This window comes from Panicum virgatum, chromosome 5N (assembly GCF_016808335.1).
Source record: "Panicum virgatum strain AP13 chromosome 5N, P.virgatum_v5, whole genome shotgun sequence".
In the NCBI taxonomy this organism is placed as follows: Eukaryota; Viridiplantae; Streptophyta; class Magnoliopsida; order Poales; family Poaceae; genus Panicum; species Panicum virgatum.
This window is the reverse complement of record NC_053149.1, coordinates 63,834,504-63,857,800: the sequence shown is the minus strand read 5'-3', so window position 1 is coordinate 63,857,800 and position 23,297 is coordinate 63,834,504. Positions and strand designations below refer to the sequence as shown.

The window sequence follows — 23,297 nt, the reverse complement described above, 5'->3', positions numbered from 1 at the left end:
GCGAAGGAGCGGGTAGTGGCCGCCGCCGCCGCCGCGGGAGGCGAGGCGGACGAGGAGGAGGGCGTGCAGCGGGAGCGGGAGCGGCGCGTGGCCGTGGGCCCGCGACAACCGCGCGAGGAAGACGAGGTGCGGGAGAAGGGGCAGCGGCGCGGTGCGGAGGAGGAGGCGCAGGACGCGGTGCTGACGTCGCCATGGCCGGCAACAGTGGCGGGGCGGAGCTCCTGCGCCGGCTCTGTTTAACGGAGTAGTTTGGGAGTTAGAAGTCCGTATCCATCTCTGTAGATATACGATCTGAAAGTGGGCCCTTATACGCGACAGCCGTAGAAAATGGCATGGATGAGTGAGAGATGAAATTATAATGGTAGATCTCAGAATAGGTGAATTGTAGTGGCGTTTTTCCAAACTCAGACAATTGTAATGGCCTATATCAAAAAAACCCTAAAATTTTCATTCTATTGTCAGTAAGGATTTGCACCGTTAGATTTTATGAAGATCTAATGGTCGAAACTAACTTTACAATTTATACCAAAGAGTTCATGCCAAAAATAATTAGTAAATATTTAAATTTGGAATTTGAAAATAAGAAAATTAATAGTTGACCAAAGAGTTTCTGTGGAATACGATTAATTAAATAGATATGGAAACCATGAAAGATACATGTGCTATTCAAGTCGACATCTTCACCCGTTTGCCCTCCCTCCTGCTTGCCCATCCACCAGCAGACCGTCCATGTCGCCTTGATGTCCTTTTCAGAGTTCATCGATATCCATATATACTTAGGATTTGTGCTGCGCTTGTCTTGCACCATGGCAAAGACAAACAGGTTCCCTTCCGTGAGAGTGTTTGCTGGGGCAAGGAGAGACCTTTGATCCGATCCGGCACACATCAGCCTCCCGTCTTGCTCGATTGAGAGTTGCTCGGTTCAAGTTACAGTGTCGTCATATGGCCTGTCACGATTCAGGATCTTACAGGCTCTCTCCATATCATTACAACAAAAGAAAAAAAAGTAACGGCACCCTCCATGCAAAACATAATAATACAATTATGTTAGCATCTCCAGCAATGCATGCAACGATGGACAATATGCTATCGTTCAACTGCTAATGCGAGCCTGGTGACTGGTGTGTTCATAATGTTACTATAGTGAGACATTGATTTCGGCGGTGATTGATAAACAGCTCAATTTTGACCGAGAGTGACCTAGACGCTACACTTTGTGGAGAGAGAGGTGGGAGTTTGCACAAAGGTGAAAAGGCAGTACATACTACATCCATTGGATCTCGGGAGTTAAAAATTGGCATGTTAATTAATTTGAAAGAGAGCTTTTTATTTGTTTGGTAAAGTAATCGCATCAACACTAGAGAGCCCATAAGTATAAACAAAAGTTTATATTCAAAAGAAGTAAAGAAAACCAATCAATATTGTTATATTATATAGAGTTGTTAGTAGGTTTAACTTAAGTTTACAAAAGCAATATCCGGTGTAGCCTTGGAATGAAAAAAATAATTTAGGGGTATTGACTAAAATAGGAGCGCTAATTTATCCCTCGGTGCCCTAATGGGCTAAATAAGGACTAACAGGCTCTTAAAACCAAATAAACATTATCTGTGCAATTAAATTACCAATTAGCCCATATTTAGCCCTTTTATTTGGCATCCATATAAACAAAATTAAAGTTTAACTCTGAAATCCAAACACCCTCTAAATACTTAAGTGTTACATGAATCCAATAGAGTCTCTTATTGGTTTATAAATTACCACAATACAACAACAACAACAACATAGTCTTTTTTCCCAAGCAAGTTGGGGTAGGCTAGAGATAAAACCCGAAAGAAAAAAGTTCAAGGTTCAGGCACATTGATAGCTAGTCTCCAAGCGCTCCTTAAGTGCGTAGTATATACTCCATCATTGATACAAGGGTAAATATATAAATATCTCCATCATTGATCTTAGTGGACTCATGTCATAACACATAGATTTTCTATGATACAAGGGTAAACTAAAAGCATCTCAGGATGACACACCTATAACGATTACCTTAAGTGCGTAGTATATACTCCCTCTGTCGTATTAGGTTTGTCCCAAGTCAAACTTGGTAAACTTTAACCAAATTATGGAAAGAAATAATAATATTTACAATACCAAATTTGTTTCATTGAATCCACCATAAAATACATGTTGATAGTATAGTTGTTACTATATCTTTTTACAGACTTGGTCAATGTTACTAAAGTTTGACTTAGGACAAACCAGCTAATGCGACATGTAAAAAAAATAGAGGGAGTAAGTGCCAGAGTGAATTAGTGTTTGTAGAATCATCAAGCTGCAATGAGGGGGAGTTGAGGAGATCTGATGTATCCTAAATTTCAAGCACCAGTCTAGAGAAAGATCAGTGGTCCAAATTTGATTATGCGAGTCACAGAATACAATAGCTGAATCAGCTGGAAGAGGGTAGAAAGGCTTCCTAGCTACGGGAAGATGCACGAGGCATTGGTACATGTCAGCGAAATAATTTTAGAAGTAAAGCCTTTTCGTGAAGCTATAGAAAGCGGTATGTGAAATAGACAACTACGAAACAACTAAAAACTAAAGATCCATAGTGAGTCCAAGAAGATGACAAAATTTAGTGAAATCAGCATCCCGATTTTCATATGAGTTTATAATTAAAATAATCAAATAAGAGTGTAATTCAAATACATAAAAATAACTCCTAGAGTTTTATAAACAAGTTAAGCAAATCACTATATGAAAATACACGTTTTTATGAAACTATTTTCATAGGTATCAGGCAGAAAAAGACACAAACAAGGTAAAATCTAAACCATAATAAATAAATGTTTACATAAAAAATAGAAAAAAGAATCAAATACAGTATTAGGAAAAGGGGCACTAGCTAGCAAAGGAGGATTGAAGGAATTATAACATAATCCCTACTCTTAGTGTTTTGCTCTTAATTTCATAATTTATCTAAATTTAGGTAAGTTGATAAGGACTGATCAGCCAAGAGTACGTAGACGCACCATCAAAATAGGGCATCTGCATTAAATTATATTTACATATAGATATTCCCTTTTGTCATGTACATATTTTGCACAATGAAATAAGATGATAAAAAGGTGTTATCTTAAACTGGACTATTTGGACAAAGTAATGACAATGAAACAATTAGACAAAGTCACTTGAATACATTTAATTTTAAGTTAAAAATATCCTAATTTTAACATGAAAAATTGCTAGCAACCCGCGCTATCTGCGTGGGCCACCTTGCTAGTTTACTACATTTGATTGACAGAATTAATATCTAGTCGCACTGTATTTGTTTGCAATCCTCACCTGCTAGAAAAATAGAGGTCCGTTTACTCTGTGATTTATCAGGACTACAAATAGTCTTAAATTCGACGAGCTGGTGGTTCCTGATAGAACCAAATTTTTTGATTCAAACAGGACCCTGACGCTAATCTGGGATTAAATCTTGTGCCTAGAATAGAATACCACATAGCCAAAGGACCATTTGGAATGCGAAAGGATTTGTTGCCTAATGGTCACAAGAGTCTTGGTAGTACCTGAGGTTCTGGGTTCGACTCCTCTTAGAAGAGGATAAGTATTCGAAGATGCTCATAGGAATAAGGTTTGCACCTATTTTCATAGGGGTGTGAGTGCGTGGCGTTGTGAGTATCTGAGTTGTACTATGTAATATCAAAAAATAGATCTGTGAAGTGGTGCCTAGAATACCATAGCCAAACTACGGGTTTCTAGTCAGAAAAACAAAAGTATGAAAGATGGTTAATCGTTATACACTGTGTTCAGCAGACTGGAGCTGGAGGCTGGAGCTGGAGTGGTGGGAGAGAAAAATACTGTTACCTGGCTGGTGGCTGGAGGCTGGAGCTGGAGTGGTGTGAGAGAGAAATACTATAGGGCTGGAGACCAGCCGAACACGGTGATAGTCAGCCGCAGCAGCAGCAATGCAGCGCTGCGTCTGCAGTCTTAACAACAGCAGGCAGCACCCTCAACTCATCACAGAAACTGTATTTTCATATAAACAATTCGACCACAACGGAAAATAAAGCGTAGGGCCAGGGAAAGGTAACCTGATCGGCAGGGACGGCCGCGGAATCAAACTCTGCAGACGGGATTAGAAATGATTTTAGACGTTTAGATTTTTACCCGTAAACTCCATAAACGCAAAAAAAAACATCACATCAAATGTTAGGACATATGTATGGAGTACTAAATGAAATCTATTTACAAAACTTTTTACATGGATGGGCTGTAAATCGCGAGACGAATCTAATAAGCCTACTTAATTTATAATTTACAACAGTGATGCTACAGTAACCATCCGCTAATTATGTATTAACCATAGATTAATTAGCATCATTAAATTCGTCTCGCGATTTATAACCCATCTATGCAAAAAGTTTTGTAAATAGACTTCATTTAGTACTCAAATTAACAAGATTCTAACGCAAAATTTTTAATGTAAAGAACTAAACACGGCGCGCTGATTAGGGTTGGAACGGTGGAGGCCACGGGCTGGGCCTGATCCAAGCGCGGTGATTTTTTAGTCAAAAGTCTATTTTACCTCCTCCAACTATCACTAAAGTTTGGTTTTCCTCCTACAACTATAAAACCGGGTATTTCACCTCCCTCAACTTTTCAAACCGTCCATTTTACCTCCCTCGAGCGGGTTTGAAGACTGTTTTATGATTTGAAAAGTTGAGGGAGGTGAAAAGTTGAGGAAGGTGAAATACCCGGTTTTATAGTTGTAGGAGGAAAACCAAACTTTGGTGATAGTTGGAGGAGGTAAAATAGACTTTTGCTTTTTTTTATGAGTGGATCGTGGTTCAGAATCCTGTCGTGGCGTGGCCACTGGAATAATAACCGCTCAGGCCCGTGGGCCGGGCCCAAACCAAGTGTACCGGAGGCACGCCGCGATTCCACACCCTCTGTTGGAAATCTCTGGGCACTCACACACTAAAAACACACACGAAGAATAGAGAGGAACAAAGCAATGGCGCACAAACACCCGGCAACGCCCACACGCTGCCGTTTTTCTCTATTATCTTGCACTGACAAACAGAGAGCATACAAGAATATATAGACACAGGCAGCACTAGAGCACACACTCGCACTCACCCTGGTCTCCCGCCACGACCCGCTTGGCCCGGCGGCGTCGCTCGCGCCATACGCGCTTGACCAAACCGGCACAGCCCGCTCCAACAGATCGTGACGCTCTTGCCTAACAAACTCTCGCCAGCAACGATTACCCGCACAGCATACGCACCGACTGACTCAACGCACGCAGCAAGCAATGTACACCACCCAACACACGCATGCACCGCATGTGGCCGTGGCATACACACAACACACCTACTTGCATGCACACACATGCACGAACGAACAACGCGCACACGCACACACCAGCGTCGCGCACACACGGCGCCGGGTTTATTCCTAACAATCTCCCCCTAAACACGGCGCCGTACGCCACTCCTCGTCGGCTTTGGCGAGCAATGCCTCCTCCTTCTTCGGCTTGCGGCAATCCCACGCGAAGTGGCTGCGAACGCCGCAGTTGAAGCACCTCCCGATCCCGGACTTCGCCTTGTGCCGCGCCTTCCATCCCGCCTCCGTGAGCAGAAGTTTCTCACCACCACCGTGACCACCGGACGGCGCCTGTCCGCCGGTGATCTGAGCGCGCCGCCGCGACCGCTCGTCGAAGGCCTTCAGCCGCCCGAGCGCCTCCTCGAATGCCATCTTCTCGACGTCGCAGAACTGCTCGATCCCCGCCACCGTCGGGTACAGGTGATCGGGCACGGTGTCGAGCAGCTTCTTCACCATGGCGGCGTCATCGAGCGTGGACCCGAGGCCGGCGTACTTCGCGGCCATGACGCTGATCTTCCCGGCGTAGTCGTCCAGCGCATCCCTGTCCACCATGCACAGCTTATCGAAGTCCCCCTTGAGTGTGGCGAGGCGCGCCGTCTTGACACGATCGGTGCCGACGAACCTCGTCTTGAGGCTCTCCCAAACCTCCTTCGCCGTCTTCTTCGTGGACACCTGCATGAGGATGTCCTCGGGCAGTGCCTGCAGTAGCTGCGCCCGCGCCGTCTTGTTCTTGTGCGCGTCCACCACGCCATTGCCCGACGGTGACACAGCCTCCCAGAGGCCTTGCGCGTCGAGGATCGCCTCCACCTTGATCGCCCACGCCGTGTAGCCCACCGGCGACAACACCGGGTAGGACATCGACACCGAGCTCCCCCCGGCGCCCTGCGGAACCAATGCCATAGCTTCGGGCTCGAGGTAGTAGCGCAGGATCTTGGGCATGTACCGGCTCTAATGCCATTTGTTAGAAATAAACCATGTCATGTCCGTGCATGGCGTGTGTCAGGTCGAGTCGTCGATGGCGCGTGTGTTCGAGCTCGCGTTTGTGTTCATCGTCCGGGTCAAGTCCGTCGTGTGGAGTCCAGGTAGTGTACGTGCTACCTGATCTTGTGTGCGTTCAGGTTGAGTCTTAGCTTGCTAGTTGTGCGTGTGTGCGTCCATAGGTTCAGGCTAAGATAGTTTGTTGGCATGTGTTAGTCGAGTCTGTAGAGTAGCAGACACGTACGAGTTCGTGCTCGTGTGTGTGCGATGGCAGCATGGCGCGTGTGTGTGCACGCGTCGTGCGTGTCCAGATCGGTCGAGCACGACGTGTTGGCGTGTGCTGGTAGTTGCAGGGGTGGGCGAGTCAGAGGCCGGTGGCGGCACTAGCGGAGGAGCGCGCGGCTTGGATCAGCACTGGAGACTGAGTCTCACGGAGTACGCGGCTCTCGGAGCGTGGAGACGTGCGGATCGCCAGGAGAGCGCGTTCGGGCGCGTGAAGCTCGACGGAGTGCGTTGCGTGGGCGCTGCGTCGTCCAGGGTCTATAAGAGTCCATGTAATCCCTGTGTATCCGTTGTTCGAGTCCATTTCAGTTGAGTAGAAGCCAATATACAGGCGGTATGCGCGGCTGGGGCGTTTGTGGCCAAAACCTGCGTGTCTTCTGTTCATTGTCTTCCACCTTGCGTCTGTGCGTGAGCGTGAGTGATTTAGGACTACTTCCAACACCCCCCTCCTTTTTCGGCGCCTGCCGGCGCGGGAACCGGGAAGGCAGGCCACGTAGCGCCCACCCGCGCGCTTCTCGTGAGTCGTGACAGGCAGGGCAGCCCGCGCACGGCGCCGCGCCCCTCGTCGTCTCGCGCAGGTGTAGAACCGCGGCCGGTGGCACGCACTACGGCCACAAGCTTGTCACGGGAGGGACCGAGGCCAAAACGACCTCTGATAGCCAAATCGAAAGCAAAAGGAGAAATCATGGCGGAGCGGAGGATCGGCGTGGCGATGGACTTCTCGCCGAGCAGCAAGAAGGCGCTGCGGTGGGCGGCCGACAACCTGGTGCGCAAGGGCGACACCCTCGTGCTCCTCCACGTCCGGCACCACGGCCGCGTGGAGAGCAAGAACGTCCTCTGGTCCCACACCGGATCGCGTAAGTGGCGGCGCGATCGCCTTGGCGTCCGATCTCTTCATCCGCCAATCAATGAGTCTTCTCGGCGTAATCGATCTTGATGATTTTGATCCATGGCAGCGCTGATCCCGCTGGAGGAGCTCTTGGAGCCGCAGGTGAGGCAGCGCTACGACATGCCGGAGGACGCAGAGGTGTACGACATGCTCACCGCCCTGGCCCGGCAGAAGGAGGTGTGGCGCTTGTCCTTCGATTTCGATCCATGGCTTCCTTATTACTGCACGTCTAGCTCTGCAAGCGGTGGCGGATCGGGGGTGATGCTTTTTTTTTTTCTTTGCGTTCCGTGATGGATATGATCATCAGCTGTGCGTGGTGGTGAAAATGTACTGGGGCGACCCGAGGGAGAAGGTGTGCGACGCGGTGGGGGAGCTCAACCTCGAGTTGCTCGTCATGGGCAGCCGTGGCCTCGGCCAGATCCAGAGGTACGCCACACTTGAAGCAATAGCACTAGGCTTTAGCAATGTTCTTCACTGGACTGGATGAATCAAATATCACTGTACCGTGTGCTCGTCTCGACGCTTTGAGATTCATCAGGAGATGCCATTCATCAGACGCGCGACACGATGGAACATGCTCTACCATTTCGTTTTCATTTCATTTCTAGCTGCGCCTAATTTTTATCCTGACCCTGCATTTTATCTGCACCTCATCCTACAGGATTCTGCTGGGCAGTGTGACGAACTACGTGCTCTCCAATGCATCATGCCCTGTGACCGTTGTCAAGTCAAAGTAGTGGGTGTCCTCTACAGGAATACGAATATGCAATTAGAACATCCTTTAAACTCTTGTGTTTGTGTGCGCTTTGTTCTTGTAATAAAGCGGGTAGAAGTAAAAATAAACTTGATGTATCGCATCTTACTTCAGCTGTTATTACTACATATCGCGTTGTACCGTCTGTTCATTTGTTGCCTCTGGACATGATTAAATCAAGGATGAATTTGTTTGTGGCCTAATTTTATAGCTGGTCTCCCAAGGTCAGCAAGTGCATGAATTGGCACTTGGCGCACTGACATTCGAAGTGCCCTGACAAATTTGCATCAGACGCTGTCAAAATCTGCGGGGCCGGCAAATTTTGCAGCTTTCTTGTGACAGACCTGCCGAGTTAAAATGCTTAATTAAGCGTAATCGTCATCATTTGAACACACCAGACGCATTAGCTTAATTAAGTGTAACTTGACATAATGTTCCCAACCCACAGGCCGATCGAAACACACCAGAAGTCTCGCACGAATGCGAGTGCAGAAGGTAACAACATGATAAAATCTTACAAAAATAGTAATTAATATTAAGACTTTTACAAAATAGCTTTAACTTTTAAATTTATATAAAAAAAGATAGCAGCGGAAGAGAATCTAACTTACAGAGCATTTTTACTAGAGAATAAATAAAATAAACTAAATAAGTCGAGAACTACCGAGACGTGAAGATAAGACGCCACATCGAGCCCACCGATATGACACCTAGTTAGCTCCTAAATCTGAAATAGGATAAACAACAAACCCTGAGCAACTAATACTCAGCAAGACTTACCCGACTATTGGATATACTTAGCCCACATATCTAGACATGCAAGACATTTGACTGATGGTTTATTTTGCAGAAAAACTTCTAAAAGTGGATCCTTATTTTCAATATTTTAGCTCCAGGTTCTATATAGATTAACCATAATCTAATATTTGCCTAATCTAACTAGAGCACACATGGTAGAGTATTAAATTACAAATCAAAGTAGTCATCATCATATATAATAAAATCCATATTCCATATCTCATTACAACGATGTGACAAAGAGATCCGGCCCTCATATCCGCGAGACATGGCGAATCGATTCGATTTAACCTTGCAAGATGGACCTAACCAACACAACACGCAAAAGCCCCGTCGGACCCCACGCACCTACATTTCCCCTCCCCGCCTCGAACTACAGAACCGCCCCACCTGCATATAGTCAGCCGAGCCCTACGAGAGACCACCAAAAGTAAACTTATGCATCCCAATTCTCCGCGGCCACTCGACTCGCCCTAAGGGGTGGGTAGAAGTTTTGTACTTTCGATGCAAAGCAGTACTCAGCTTACCGGTTTCGACTGCCTCCTACTCCCGGCATGCGGTTAGTACAAATCAATCCCCGATCAGCACTGCCGACAACGACCGGTCCTTAAACGACACAAACGGGACTAAGACACCCAGGAACCCTGTCCTGCTGCCATACCTAAATATCATCATCATTCCCCGTCCAGTCTCAATTTCCATTCATTCTAACTCAAAATCAATAACGCGCGTGAACAGTATCTGAGATTAGGGTTTTTAGGCGCCCCTCCTCTGTTTATATAGCCCCTTAGGTGGGCTGCCTTGGGCCCCACCTTGGGTGCCCCCTTTTGGGCCTAAATGGCCCATTAGTGCACCTAAACCCAGTCTAATTCGGATCTCATCCTTATCAGGTTTCTTTCCCTTAAGTGTGTGACCCTATGGGCTCACATGCGAATAGACATGGCCCGAGTACTCTTACTCGGCCCAATAGTAGACAGTGGCCTCTAGCAAGACATGTCAACTCCTATGCGCACGTAAAAATTATATCAGACGAGCCGCCACAATATCGTATACATGTTGTTCACTTTGCCTCACGATATTTGGTCTAGCTTAAAGCCGACCACTCTTTCTCGATCCTGTGATTCGGAATCCTTGGTTAACTCTTAACCCTAGCAAGACCATGCATTTCTTGATCCGAATCACTCGAGGGACCTAGAGATATCTCTCTCTTATAGAGAGGGGCAAATCCCATCTTGACCGACTATCTCATAGCATGCTTCTTGACAGACCCGAAAGCCACCTTTATGACTACCCTGTTACGGTGCAGCGTTTGATGGCTCCTAAGTAAGTCGGTTCATATCTTGAGTACATACGACGATCTCAGGTCTTAGGACACAGCGTACATATTGTGTAATGAGAAGTCATCATCTCGTGTTGGGTCAGTTCAATCGCATGTCTCATATGAGCCCACATTATTAGTTTGACATCACTATGTCCATGACTTGTGAAACGTAGTCAATCAACTAATACATGTGCTAGTCTAATATTCATGTGTGTCCTCACATGAACTCCGACTAGGAACACTTTAGAATATTCATACAAGTAAAGTGTTTCACAAATACTTCACATAAGCATTAATTAATGCAAGTTGTCATCCATGAATATTCAAGGAACACTTTATTAACCATGAATACAAGGAAATATGATTGCCTTTAGGATATATTTCCAACACAAGCATCCTCTGATTCAAGTTACAAAACTATAGAGCAAGAAAATTTAAACGCAGAAGCATCTGCAAGAGGTGGGGGGAAAGAAAAGAACAAGTTCACACCGTTAGAACATCATCAGATGTAGAGATGAGGCTCCAGGATGACAAGGAAGAGCATGAGCAGCAGGAAGTAAATGATGGCGTGGACGAGCATGGACGGCAAGCTGGTCTTGAGGTTCATGAGGTCGACCGGGCGCTGCCGGCCGGGCATCTGCAGGACGCCGCCCGGGCACAGCAGCGCGAATAGCGCCGTGGCGATGATCGACGGCGCCCAGTCCCTCATCGCTGCTACCCTGCTATGCAGGCGCGGCCCTGTTCCACACTTGCACTGGCAGGGAGAGCCAGAGAGCCAGAGAGGGAGGACTGAAGATATGCTCTCTGGTGATAGAAAGAAAGGTGGAGGGAAAGCATGGCATCGGGCGCCGAGCACACTACGCCTGTCGACGAGGGAATCAGTGGACTGATTGATTGGGGAGGCGTCATCATGGCGGCGAATCGAAACTTTTGAGCATGGAAACGGGGCTTTTGCGGTGGGATTAGTTGGGGGCTATCGTGTATCGGCAAGCTTTGCACGGCGGCCGGCGGATAAGTGTTTACAATACTCTAGTTTTTTTTTCCCTTTGGGAAGAGTTTTGTTATTGGTGGCATGGGTGACTTCTGCTGCCGACCTGAGCTATTCAGTCATGTTTGTAAACTGAATTTTCCTGAAATTCAAGTTTTTCTGCAGCTGTTGGCACGCACGGACGGGGATATTCCGAAGTTGAAATTCAGTTGCGTGAGGTTTTTTTTTTCTTTACAAGGGCATTTACGGATGCCATACGGGAACATATATCCCGTCGCGTCATTTTGCTTTCAGGAAGACTGTGCGCTCCTGGTCATTGTCCGCGGCATGTGAGGTGTTGCTTCAGGATTGCTGTTCTTGCGCCACGGCCGGTGCCGGTGAAGTGATCGAGGCCACACGCGTGCCTTGTCGTTCCGGAGCTGCACTTCACATCCGGCGTGTGACATCCATAAGGCTAGGCCAGGGGCGCTGCTTGAGATCTGCTTTGAAGGAAGGCATCCTTGTCGTCCAGCTCCCAGCAGGCAGCAGCCTCATGAAGCTCCATGATCTATCACTCCCAACCACGCTCCCAGTTTTTTGGACGTGATTCCGAAAAAAAAAAGATTGCCGTGCATTCGTGAGTAGCACGAGTTCGTCATCAAGACGGTCAGGCGGTCACCGGCCACGGGGGCGCGGCGGGCACATGCTTTCCACTTGGACAGCCGGGTTCTACTAACCTGGGCACTTAGCCAAACGCTGTCACGCTGACAAGGCCCAAGATGCTAAACCTAAACACGCGAATCAGATGCGCTTCCCACAGGCTTGCAAGTGAAGACTGATTTTTCTGTAGCCTCTTTTCTTACCTGGTCCCCAGTTCACACTAGTTCAGCTCATCTCCTGGATTACTTTAACTAGTCTATCAACCCGTACTCCCACACGGACTTATTAAAATTAATATAAGAATGAGATCAATAATTATAATTATCTATTTCACATATTTTTCATCTATTAAATATTCTAACACATACTCTAAACTATATATGTATTCGATATATATTTAGTTGAACTATTTGTCTGTGAATTGGTATTCTTATCTCTTCCATCACACATGAATACATGGTGACATAAATTGTGGGTAGTATTTTATATAAGCAATAATATAAATAATATATTATTAATAATAGAAATAGTAATTTAGAATTTTATATTGGTGCACTTTAATATTTTATTATAATAATATAATTTAGATTCAGATTTAGGAGTAACTTAACTTGTAATAATAACAATATAATTGGATAATTTATATGCAATTTAGAGGAGTATTTGTATTATTTTTATAATGGCATATGTGAGTAATTTACACAAAGATTAGGGGGGTTACTTTAGATTTTTTAATAATGACAGAGGTGGGTAATTTAGATACATGTTTAGGGAGTTTCTTTAGTCTATTTTCATAACGATATAGGTTAGTAATTTATTAGGAAAGATAACATATCCGTTGAAATTATAATTCGAGTTGTTGGACTGATGGCTAGATGTTTCTTATTTTTGTGAGAATTTATAGAATTTTTTTATTTTTTTTTAGAGTATTCAGTTAGGATCTCAGGTGGCTTCATGTGGAGGCTCCAGAAAAGACTCCAATTATTGATAGTAAGACTCCACAGAAAGCAGCTTATTATCTCACTCAGAACGGGCAGTACTGACAAAGAGATCTCGTCGTTTCAGAAGTTGTATGCACGCAGCCGCAGCGAGAGATCTTATCTTGTCAGAACTAAGAGCAATGGGTGTGTGCTTGCAGTTGCAGCAGCCGGTCTTGCAACGCATGAACAGTACTTGGAAGTGCCAGACGCCGGCAGTCTGGCACAGTGGCACGAACCGGCGCAGCAGAAACCAGCATGCCCAAGATTCAAACGGAACACCGGGCGAGCTCGCGCGCCCTCGCCAGAATTCAGAAACCTGCCCGTGCGCGTACGCATCGCCGAGCAGGGCGAGGCCGAGGCGCGCGTCGTGCGGTGGGCGCGGCCCTGAGCCCTGACCGAGGAAGCAAAACATCATGGCTTCCTGCGCACCGCCACGGCGTGCTCTGCTCGGCGTCGCAGACGATGGGGCGGAGCCAAATCCAAGCCCGTGCTGGGGCGGGGACAGGGTACGTCGCGACAAGCGTGGCTAGCTTCCCGTTGGAGTTGGGCTTCCTGTTTCCTTTTCTTTTTGGCAGGCTGCGGCAGTTGCACGCATCGCGCCAACGGCTATTGGCCCGCTGCTGCTGTTGCCGGGGACCTCGGAACGTTCTCTGTATCTGTTGCGCAGGCCTGCTGCCTGTATCGGGAAACAGGACGCAGGAGTACATGCTCCCCCATTGACACCCGCTTTCACTACGCAGGCGGTCAAGCCCCTTGTTTAATGACCTTTATTTATTCTAAACACAAGTTCTGACGTCTCTGCTCCCTCGAGAAGTCAAGGGCGCTCGTGTTTACCAGGCTGTAAAGGTTTATTGGCTGGCAGCTTTAGAAGCATTTCGTTCAGACAGACAGGGGATGGTGCTGCTGCCGCTGCTGTACCGACGGAACCATGACTGCGCTAGGATTTCCCCGATCGCCATCGGATCAGGGCTTACTTTACTGCTAGTGGTGGAGTGTGCTCCTTGGCTTCCGGTGGAAGTGAGCCGAGTGACACCAACAACCCAGCGCTGAGAATTTAAGGCGGTTAGGGGACGGATTAGTTGTAACCAAACGTACTCTTTTTCTCCGACCATCATCATGAGTTCATGGCCCCTCCTTTGCGTGCCTGCCACCGATTCCTCTGTGTGCAGCATTGCTAGCTACTTGTTGGGTTGGTTGATTCTCGCCGACGCCGGGGATTCGGAGCTCTCACGCCCCCAGCGTGCCGCGTGCCTGCGTAAGCGAGGGGAGCGCGCCGGCCCTCACGTCGGCACGGCCTCGCCTCACGCCGATCCGGCCGCTCCATTATTCCCGCGCCTCGCTCCCGCCCGGTGGGCCAGCAGTAACCGTTGCCGGCTGCCGCTGCCGCCCCGCCCGTTCAGTTCCATCTTGGGCGTCTCTTCTGACTTCTCTCCCCGCTGAAAAGGAAGCCCAGCCAGCCAACGGTCAGTCACTCTTCCCCCTCGACCAGCCACACTTTTTTAAGCCCCCGCCCCGTCCCCGTACCGAGACGCCAAGAGGAGCCCGGACAAGCCACTCCACTCCACTCCACCCGCTCGAATCGCACACCAGCTCGCGCGCGCCTCGTCCTTCGCACGCGGCGCCGCTCGCTCGGGGGGCCGGCCGAGGAACGGGAGCAGCGCCTGCACTGCACTGCACTGCAGCAAGCACGGTGCACGACGGCGCGCGTACGGGCACGTGTTGGTGCTTGACACTTGCTCCGCGACAATCCTGAGCTCTCGATAGGATGGGGAGCGCGGCCGGGGATGAGGAGGACAGGGAGGCCCGGAGCAAGGCGGCGTTCACGGACTCCGCCGACGGGAGCAGCTCCAGCTCCGACGCCGCCTCCACCGACGAGTGGCCGCCCGTGCCGCCGCCGGCGCCGAGGAAGAAGCAGGCCTGCTGCGCCTCCGACGCCGACGTGGCCAAGCAGCAGCAGCAGCAGCACAAGCACAAGCGCCGAGCGCCGTCAGGTGACCGACCGACCGCCGCCCTCTCGTTGCCTGCAGCCGTCTCCGATTCTCGGTGGCGAATTCGCCTGATGCGCGCCCCGCGTTGTGTCTCGACGACTGGCAGAGATGGAGATGATGAAGGAGCGGTTCGCGAAGCTGCTGCTCGGCGAGGACATGTCCGGGAGCGGCAAGGGCGTCTGCACGGCGCTCGCCATCTCCAACGCCATCACCAACCTCTGCGGTGAGGAACCGTCGCCGTTGCTTGGAGTGGGCTTGTGTTAAATTCCTAACTAACCGGCGCCTCTCGCGTTTCGCAGCCACCATCTTCGGGCAGCTCTGGAGGCTGGAGCCGCTCCCGCCGGAGAAGAAGGCCATGTGGCGGCGAGAGATGGACTGGCTGCTCTGCGTCAGCGACCACATCGTCGAGCTGGTCCCCACGTGGCAGTCATTCCCCGATGGAACCAGGCTCGAGGTACTACCTCGCCTCGCCTGCAACATCACTCCATTTTCCTTCCTTGACATTGTAGCAGTAGGCTGTAGCACACCGAGAGCTCAAATTTGCATCGACTACCACGCGTTTTTTTCCCATCTAAGCGTACGGATCCGATACGGACAGTGCAAGTTGGAAATTCAAATTTCTTGCTTTGTACGGTGAGTGCACATTATTATATCACAGTTGATAATTGAGCACCGCACCACCAAAGTGGTTACAAAATATAATTCATATTTTCTGAAAAAGGGTACTAACATCGTGGTTGTTCAACAGCAAGTACAACGGCTGGGTTTTTGATAGAAGCGATAAGTGTACTAGAGCTGTTTATAATGGCGCTTTAGTCGCATATGCACCACTAGAAAATGACATATAAAACATGGTCTTAGCTACCCCGGATTCGGTACCAAGTACTAACTTGATTTCGTTCTCATGCCAAAACGGAAAAAAATTGGGAGCAAAAGGTTGTCTGGAAGGTGTTTTTAGCTATAGAAATTGATGAGCTAGTAAGACGAGTGCGCTCGTCAGTACAAATGCATGCCTAATTTTTTGAATAGACATAAGAAATTTCATACGGCAGACAGAAATAATGAATGATTTTTGTTTCTGCAGCATGTAAATTTCCAACTAAAAGCTATCAATGAGTGTCACGAAGAAGGTGGCTGCAATGCCTGTACTCATTACTTACTGTATGCATTACACACCAAACTGTGATGCAATCATGTAAATCATGACGTACCAACTAGCATATTGCATGTCTCTGCCACTCAATAACTGATTGCACAAATTTTCCGAATGCTGTATTTCAGATTATGACAAGTAGACCACGGTCAGATTTATACATCAATCTGCCAGCCCTTAGGAAGCTCGATCATATGCTCCTTGTGAGTTTCTCTGAACTGAGAATTCAGGACATTTGTTGATTGAAAAAGAAATCGGTTATCTCACAGCAGGATCTTCTGACAGGAAATCCTGGAAAGCTTCAGAGATCCAGAGTTCTGGTATGTTGAGCAAGGTATTGCCGCACCGGATTGCGATGGCTCTGCCTCCTTCAGGGCAGCTTTCCACCGCCGTGATGAGAAATGGTGGCTACCGGTGCCTCGTGTCCCTCCTGGAGGCCTTCACGACAAAACAAGGAAGCAGCTCCAGCACAAACGTGATTGTGCAAATCAAATCTTGAAGGCTGCCATGGCAATCAACAGCAATTCTTTAGCTGAGATGGAGGTCCCTGAATCGTACCTCGACTCCCTACCGAAGGTATACCATGCCTTCTTCCCTGATCAAAACACATGTCATGTGCTATTTCCACTGCATGTATTGGTCCCAACTCTGAACATGTTGCTGCAATATTGGATTTCAGAATGGAAGGGCAACCTTAGGGGACATCTTATACCGCTACATAACGTCTGATCAGTTCTCCCCTGAGTGCCTTCTTGACTGCCTAGACCTGTCCACGGAGTACCAGGCCCTGGAAATCGCTAACCGTGTTGAGGCGTCAGTCTACGTGTGGCGCCGGAGGGTTGCTGCAAAACCAGTAAATGGCTTGGGCCGTAGCAGCAGTGCTAGATCATCTTGGGGCATGGTGAAGGATATGATGGTAGACACAGAGAAGAGGGAGCTGCTTGCTGAACGAGCAGAGGGTCTGCTAATATGCTTGAAGCAAAGGTTTCCTGGACTGACACAGACAAGTTTGGACATGAGCAAGATTCAGTATAACAAGGTTTCTAAATTATCTCTCTATCTGTTTCTCCCTTTATTTTAGCCATTGTCAAGTCAGTAACTGATGTCACTCCTGATGGTCAACAATTATCAGGATGTGGGCAAATCAATCCTGGAGAGTTATTCAAGGGTGCTAGAAAGTTTGGCCTCAAACATCGTCACCCGCATCGACGATCTCCTGAACATCGACGAGCTGAACAGACACGCCGAACAGTTCTCGGCAACAGCTGATGCAGACTGCAAGATTGCTTGCGGCCAGACTGCAGTTCCATCCTTCCCAGTGCCTGCCTCAGGCACACCATTCATGACCGCGTATGCCACGCCCAGCTTCTCGCCGGCGCAACTGGCCAGCCCGTCCAAGAAAGAGAGGATGTCACTGACTCCAGGCAGACGGTCTCAGCATAGCAGGAGCGTTGGCGCAAAGAAAGCCTTGACAGATCACATCGGTACAGAAGTGAAGGGGATGATAATTAGCAGCGGTGGTATGATGATCGATGTCTCGACAACTACAGAGCTGTAGATCTAGGCAGATAGTTCACGAACTCGCCAAGAGGACTTGTCTTTGTGTGTAAATTTCATTTGTGTGTGTAGCTAAGTTTTTACTGGCATACTGCATTTCTGATCTGCTGATGACAAGGTGTGTGCACTGCTGTTTGCTGACAGCCTGATTTACTCAACTGGTAGCATAGACGGGTGTTGTACTCTGCACGATGAGCTTCAATCTGATTTAAATTTGTTGAATTTGTACTGTTGAAATCAAGAAAGATATGATTGGGGAAATTTGTTAAATCTGAAGCTCTAGCTGCTCCAAGTTCTTACAGCTCTGTGATTCAGGTTTCGGAGTACACTGTAAAAGGCTGTGCGACTCTGTTCTCGCGTCCTCAAGAACTCCGGCCCGCCTTCCAATCCTAAAGTCAGGCCGCCGGCACGCCCGTAATGATTGTGAGCAGACAAAGGAGCCGAAACTTCGATCGCAGGCCATTTACGTGGCAGATGTTCAGCGACTGCAACGAGAGTTGTATCATTGTATGGTCGTTAAGCCTGCCTTACCATAGTGGAATGCAGTAGGTAATGCTCCCGAAAACGGAGAGCTCGGCGCACGCCGCGCAAACACGACGCCTAGTGCAGCGTCCACTCCTGCCGTTTCACACCATGAGCCGAGCAAAACCTCAACCCAACAATGATGGCCTCCGTTCACGCTCGAGGCGCCTGGGCTGTATTTATACCCCCATCTCCCTGATGCCGAGAAGATCATCAGAGTTCATCTCAGTGCAGTGTAGTGAAGGCAGCAGAGTGTTGTCAAGTGCGCTACCAGGCAGAGGCATGATCAAAGCAATGGAGCTCCAGGCGACGAGGTGCATCTGCGTCATCGCGATGCTCCTGGTGGCCGGCCTGGCGGGGATGGAGACGGCGCACGGCGCGGGAGAGTGCGGCCGCACGCCCGTGGACCAGGTGGCACTCAAGCTGGCCCCGTGCGCGGCGGCGACGCAGAACCCGCGGGCCGCGGTGCCGCCGTCCTGCTGCGCGCAGGTGCGCGCCATCGGGCGCAACCCCAAGTGCCTCTGCGCCGTCATGCTGTCCGGCACGGCGCGGAAGGCCGGCGTCAAGCCCGCCGTGGCCATGACCATCCCCAAGCGCTGCGCCATCGCCAACCGCCCCGTTGGCTACAAATGCGGCCGTAAGCAACCCCTGCGATGCTCAGACGTTTCCACTGAAAGATCAACGCACTGCATCAACATCGCTTGCTTTATTCTGTTTCGCTCACTGTCTGCTTTTTCACTGTGCAGCATATACCCTGCCATGAGAGGTGATGATGATGATGAGGAACAAAGTGATGGCGCCGGCACCTGAAGGGCTCCAAACTCTGAATGTCCAATATGCTGCGATCTCTGTCTTGTGGGACTTTCAAAATATCCCTGAATAATGTGGCTGTAACAATGCCTCAACTTTGCTTTGGAATAAACTACTTTTTTCTGAAGTCAATAATACTGCGAAGATGTAGCGACAAGAACAGTTTCCAACTTCTGTCAAATTCCAGCTGGTAAAGGTGTACAATGAAGTGATCGCCGCTTCTCCAGCATTTTATCTTTTGCTTTGGGGCGACGATCCAATTGTACATACATTTGACTCTAGGGAGTCAGATACCAAACCACCGATATTACTGGCAGATTGGATATGGACAGGACCCTTTTATGCAACCTAACTCACACTTTGCTACTTCATTACATTGCACATCTAAAGCTGCGACTATGAAAGACACACACTAAATCTGTCCAGTTGTGGTGATGCTTCTAAATACTGGCACCACCATTGGACGAAAGCGGGTCCACTATTGACGCAGAGTAACAGATGATACCACCAACTGTCAAGGAAACCGAGCTTCACTGCCTCCCCCTTTTAGTTCCTGCCACACAGAATCAAAACTATTAATAACATGATGCTGTCAATAAAGATTCATCAAAACGTCGCATAACAACAGGCAGAGAATCATTTACATATAAAAGCTAGGCTCCTATCTCTACATTCAATTTTATCATGAACCCTTGAAATTGTAATAAAACACTGCTTCTCATATGGGAACTGTTGACAAAATAAGCATGTCTATGTTTTACACGGTTGATAAATTGATTTTTCATGATCCCGAACTTTATCAGGACAGCAGGAGTTTACCACATACTTGTTCCTATACAACCATCAAGTTCTTATAGATAATATGTATTCTGAAGAAGCAAATGATGGAATGGAACAGCAGCCAAGTAGTGTAGTTCAATATAGTTAAAGTTAAAATAGCTTGTTTCTTTACATGGAACTAAAAAGTGGAGACATATATCGTGGGTTTCCCTGAGGTTCCAATAGTAATGAAACGTCACATCAATGTGCTTGATAGGCAAGCATGTTTTCCTTGATTGCATTCTAATTCTAAGTGGATTTATATGACACAATGCTAACCTATGTAGCCATACTGAAAACGATGTAACTAACCATCAGCCTAAAATAATACTGAAAACAACATAACTAAGTATTGGCTTACATCTGTATGAAAACGATGTAAAGCTAGATGTTAACTGAAGTTTTCACTCCAAGACAGTTAGCCGTTTTCCCACCCAATGACCTTGGCCTGTCTCCACAAGTACATCATTGCACATCAATCTGGCTCTAGTTCTGCAGAAAATTAATTATCTACCAAACTTTGATGACAGTACAAGACGCACAAACAAATAAATAAGTTTTCTTTTCATAGGTTAATACTGCAAACAGGAAAGGTAGACATAGACTAAACGTTGAACTCTGAATCATTCAGGATGTACTAATAAAATAGCATTTCCTCATATGAGTGGTATTTTTTGGCCATCCCTTTTAGGCAAAGTTATCCGGACACTTATCACTTCAGATTATCAGAAATCAATAGAAACTCGGTTTCCTCGCATAGAAAACCTTCGAGAAACTTGCGGTCACGCTAGACCTATATGTTCTGACTTTTGGGGGGGAAAAAAGAGAGCATATGTTCCCTTGTATGTAATGAATTAAGATTACACATGAGACAAGTCAACATGGCTATCTACGAACTATCAGCTGCTGATGTTACTATGGGATTTGAAAAGGATATTCATTGGTACAAAAATGTAAATTGAATAGAGCACCAAACATTATAGCTAAACAGTAAAAGGATCCACCCATTTACCTTGATCTCCAAGGGGGAGGCCACCAGATTCACCTAGTAGTAGAATGAGCCTGTAAGCCCCACAAAAGAAAAATCAAAGTTAAAACTCAGAAGCTTAGTCATGATCTGTCTCAATATTACATTATTATTACAATAAATATTATACCTTGCCACCAGTCGCCATGAGAATCTGCTGTTGGATCCTTCTTGTCCGCCTTGTACTGCAAAACACACACATTAAATTCAAAGTCTTACAGGAGTGCAGAATAATTCATAATGTTCTAAAAAACTGTGATGTAACTACGAATTACAACAACGAGTTCGATTTCTGGGTATAGTATTTCTTACATTAGTGGAGGATTCTGTCCCTTGCTTGGTTGTAGAGCTGCCGTAGAAATAGTCTCGACCACCATAATGCACAGATGATCCAAAACAAGATGTATCAACTGAATCTTGGGGCGGTGAATGTTTACTATCCTTGGTGCAGGTGGAACGACTTCTGGATGGAGCCCATTGGGTTTTACCATCTGGAAATCAAATTGATCGTTTTTCAGTTCATTTGCAGTTGTATCATACATCAGTGCTTCCAAGTTAAGTAAGATGATCAACCCAGCAGGTAGTAAAGAGTCGAAAGTCATGGAAAGCAGAGTTAGAGGTCAAAAGTATTTCTGACTCGACAAACCCATGTAGTCATATGCACACTGCACTCGTGCATCTATCATCTATGCAAATGGAAATTATCCTAATGATTGTCAAGATTCGTATGGGAATGGAATTATTCTCTCGATGCAAAGTCCTTTTTTTCAGTTTTATTAACACAACAGTTTCCTCCTAATAGCATATAGGATAGCAGAAATAAGATGAGACTGAGTAATTCCATAAGTACCTGTCATGCCAGGATGTGCGCTGCCGCTCTGACCTTTGTAGAGAATGCTGTACAAGTCCTGATCCTTCCCATTTGCCTTGAAAACGAAAGGAAAAGGCAAGAAAGAATTTTACTACTGCATACCAACGACAAACAAATGCTTGGCAACTATATATATATATATCAACTTTTATAGGGAAATTACGTATCCATATCAGAACGCTTAAATAATCCTCTAAAATCGTGTTTTCGGAAAATATTACGAGTAGCACGTCCTCATAGAAAAGGGGCGTATCCACATCCAAAACGCATCAAACCTTTGTGAGCTTAACAAAAATGGAAAGGGGAAATTAAGGTATATATAACTAGTAACGCGCCTGCACGCGAAGGAACCCATCTGCATCGTCGTAAACAATAAAGTTAAAGAGAAAAAAAATCCACGTCGAGCGCGAACCTCACACGGAGGCATAACATCGAACAGGAGATGGACATCACACATCAGGAAACGTACCCCAGGCGCCGGCGGATAGAACAAGCTGCTCAACGGGGACTCGGCGTCGTTGGCGGCGCCGGTGCGGCGGGGAGAGGACTTTTTGGGCTCCATGGCGTGCGGTTGGTGCTGGGCGGAGGTCTTCTTGGGCTCCATTTGGGGTCGGAAAGGGGAGCTGAGATGGATTAGGGCACGTGAAGCGGTTGCAGGCGGCGGCGGAGAGACGGGGACTCTAGGGAACACTCAACTGCTCGCCTCGTGGCGCTCTGTGCTCCGGCCTCCATGCGTGACCCCGCATTTAAAGACCCGGGGCGGGGACTAGGCCGGTGGTTTCGCTGATCTACAAGGGCCTGTACGCAAAATTGTAGATATGCTCATCCATTACTTTGCCCATAAGAAAATCTTTATTTAATGCAGGCTTCCATGTCTGCTGCATGCATAAGGGTATCCCATCTCCAACAACTAACGGGGTAGTTGGGGTGGTACTCTGTAGTGATGCTGAGTTCATATGTTGCAGCATGCAAAATTTATTTTGAAGTGTTTGGATATACTCTACTTGAAAGGATATACTCTACATGGTAGCATAGCAATCAAAAGATGAATGTATGTAACAAATTATTTCCATAACATTAAATCTTGTGTTTGAAGTCAAATAGTGTCTGGTACTAGGTGACGTAAGCACGTGGCGATCGAAATAGACGGTGGCTTTTCTATATGATAGCAATCAAGATGCTTGTATGTAATAAATCATTTTTCACATCTTTGGGTCTTGTTTCCAACGTGCAGTGAAAGGTAAGGTAAAGTAGGGATGTCAATTAGTGATCTTTACGTGCACCTGCGGTCCTCTTTAGATCTTTAGGTGCAGGGGCGAAGCCAGGAAAAAATTTAGGAGGGGCTAAGAAAAAAACGCTACAAAAGACATAACACTACTACGACATCTCAGAAAAGACAAATATAATAGTTTGAAGTAGTCTTATATTAAAACATCGATGGACAATGAAAATCATAAAATAAATCATGAAAAATAAAGGATGCGGTTTATCCATACCGAAAAGCCAAATTACAAAACTAATAGACGCCGCGCGTGACAG

At 47.2% G+C, this 23,297-nt stretch overlaps 5 protein-coding genes across 10 annotated transcripts; 3 read left to right on the top strand and 2 right to left on the bottom strand.

Annotated features, from left to right (window-relative positions):
• Nucleotides 1-5,454: 5,454 nt before the first annotated feature.
• Nucleotides 5,455-6,218, bottom strand: LOC120675056. Its single transcript, XM_039956149.1, has one exon. It carries the CDS (start codon nt 6,058-6,060, stop codon nt 5,455-5,457), a length of 606 nt encoding a protein of 201 aa, XP_039812083.1. The 5' UTR covers nt 6,061-6,218.
• Nucleotides 6,219-7,045: 827 nt separating this feature from the next.
• LOC120671869 (universal stress protein PHOS32-like) lies at nt 7,046-8,488 on the top strand. The gene is made up of 4 exons (XM_039952131.1): nt 7,046-7,499; nt 7,599-7,708; nt 7,839-7,957; nt 8,193-8,488. The coding sequence occupies exons 1-4, from the start codon at nt 7,328-7,330 to the stop codon at nt 8,266-8,268; spliced, it is 477 nt and encodes a 158-aa protein (XP_039808065.1). The 5' UTR covers nt 7,046-7,327; the 3' UTR covers nt 8,269-8,488.
• Nucleotides 8,489-14,499: 6,011 nt separating this feature from the next.
• LOC120672717 (rop guanine nucleotide exchange factor 7-like) lies at nt 14,500-17,979 on the top strand. Its single transcript, XM_039953269.1, has 7 exons — nt 14,500-15,002; nt 15,106-15,222; nt 15,299-15,453; nt 16,281-16,355; nt 16,438-16,728; nt 16,832-17,191; nt 17,285-17,979. Exons 1-7 carry the CDS (start codon nt 14,777-14,779, stop codon nt 17,708-17,710), a joined length of 1,650 nt encoding a protein of 549 aa, XP_039809203.1. The 5' UTR covers nt 14,500-14,776; the 3' UTR covers nt 17,711-17,979.
• Nucleotides 17,980-18,429: 450 nt separating this feature from the next.
• LOC120672718 lies at nt 18,430-19,267 on the top strand. The gene is made up of 2 exons (XM_039953270.1): nt 18,430-18,868; nt 18,978-19,267. Exons 1-2 carry the CDS (start codon nt 18,430-18,432, stop codon nt 18,992-18,994), a joined length of 456 nt encoding a protein of 151 aa, XP_039809204.1. The 3' UTR covers nt 18,995-19,267.
• On the bottom strand, nt 19,190-22,495 carry LOC120672719. Of its 6 annotated transcripts, none has more exons than XR_005674259.1 (7): nt 22,228-22,495; nt 21,738-21,813; nt 21,200-21,378; nt 21,018-21,072; nt 20,873-20,922; nt 20,222-20,352; nt 19,194-19,594 (listed from the first exon to the last, which is right to left on the bottom strand). XR_005674259.1 is itself a non-coding variant. In XM_039953271.1 (6 exons), exons 1-5 carry the CDS (start codon nt 22,360-22,362, stop codon nt 20,906-20,908), a joined length of 462 nt encoding a protein of 153 aa, XP_039809205.1. In that variant the 5' UTR covers nt 22,363-22,495; the 3' UTR covers nt 19,190-19,594; nt 20,873-20,905. The 6 variants fall into 6 exon arrangements, 3 of the variants coding, with proteins under 3 accessions (XP_039809205.1, XP_039809206.1, XP_039809207.1); XR_005674260.1 differs by having other exon boundaries at nt 20,222-20,308; XM_039953271.1 differs by lacking the exon at nt 20,222-20,352 and having other exon boundaries at nt 19,190-19,594.
• Nucleotides 22,496-23,297: the final 802 nt, after the last annotated feature.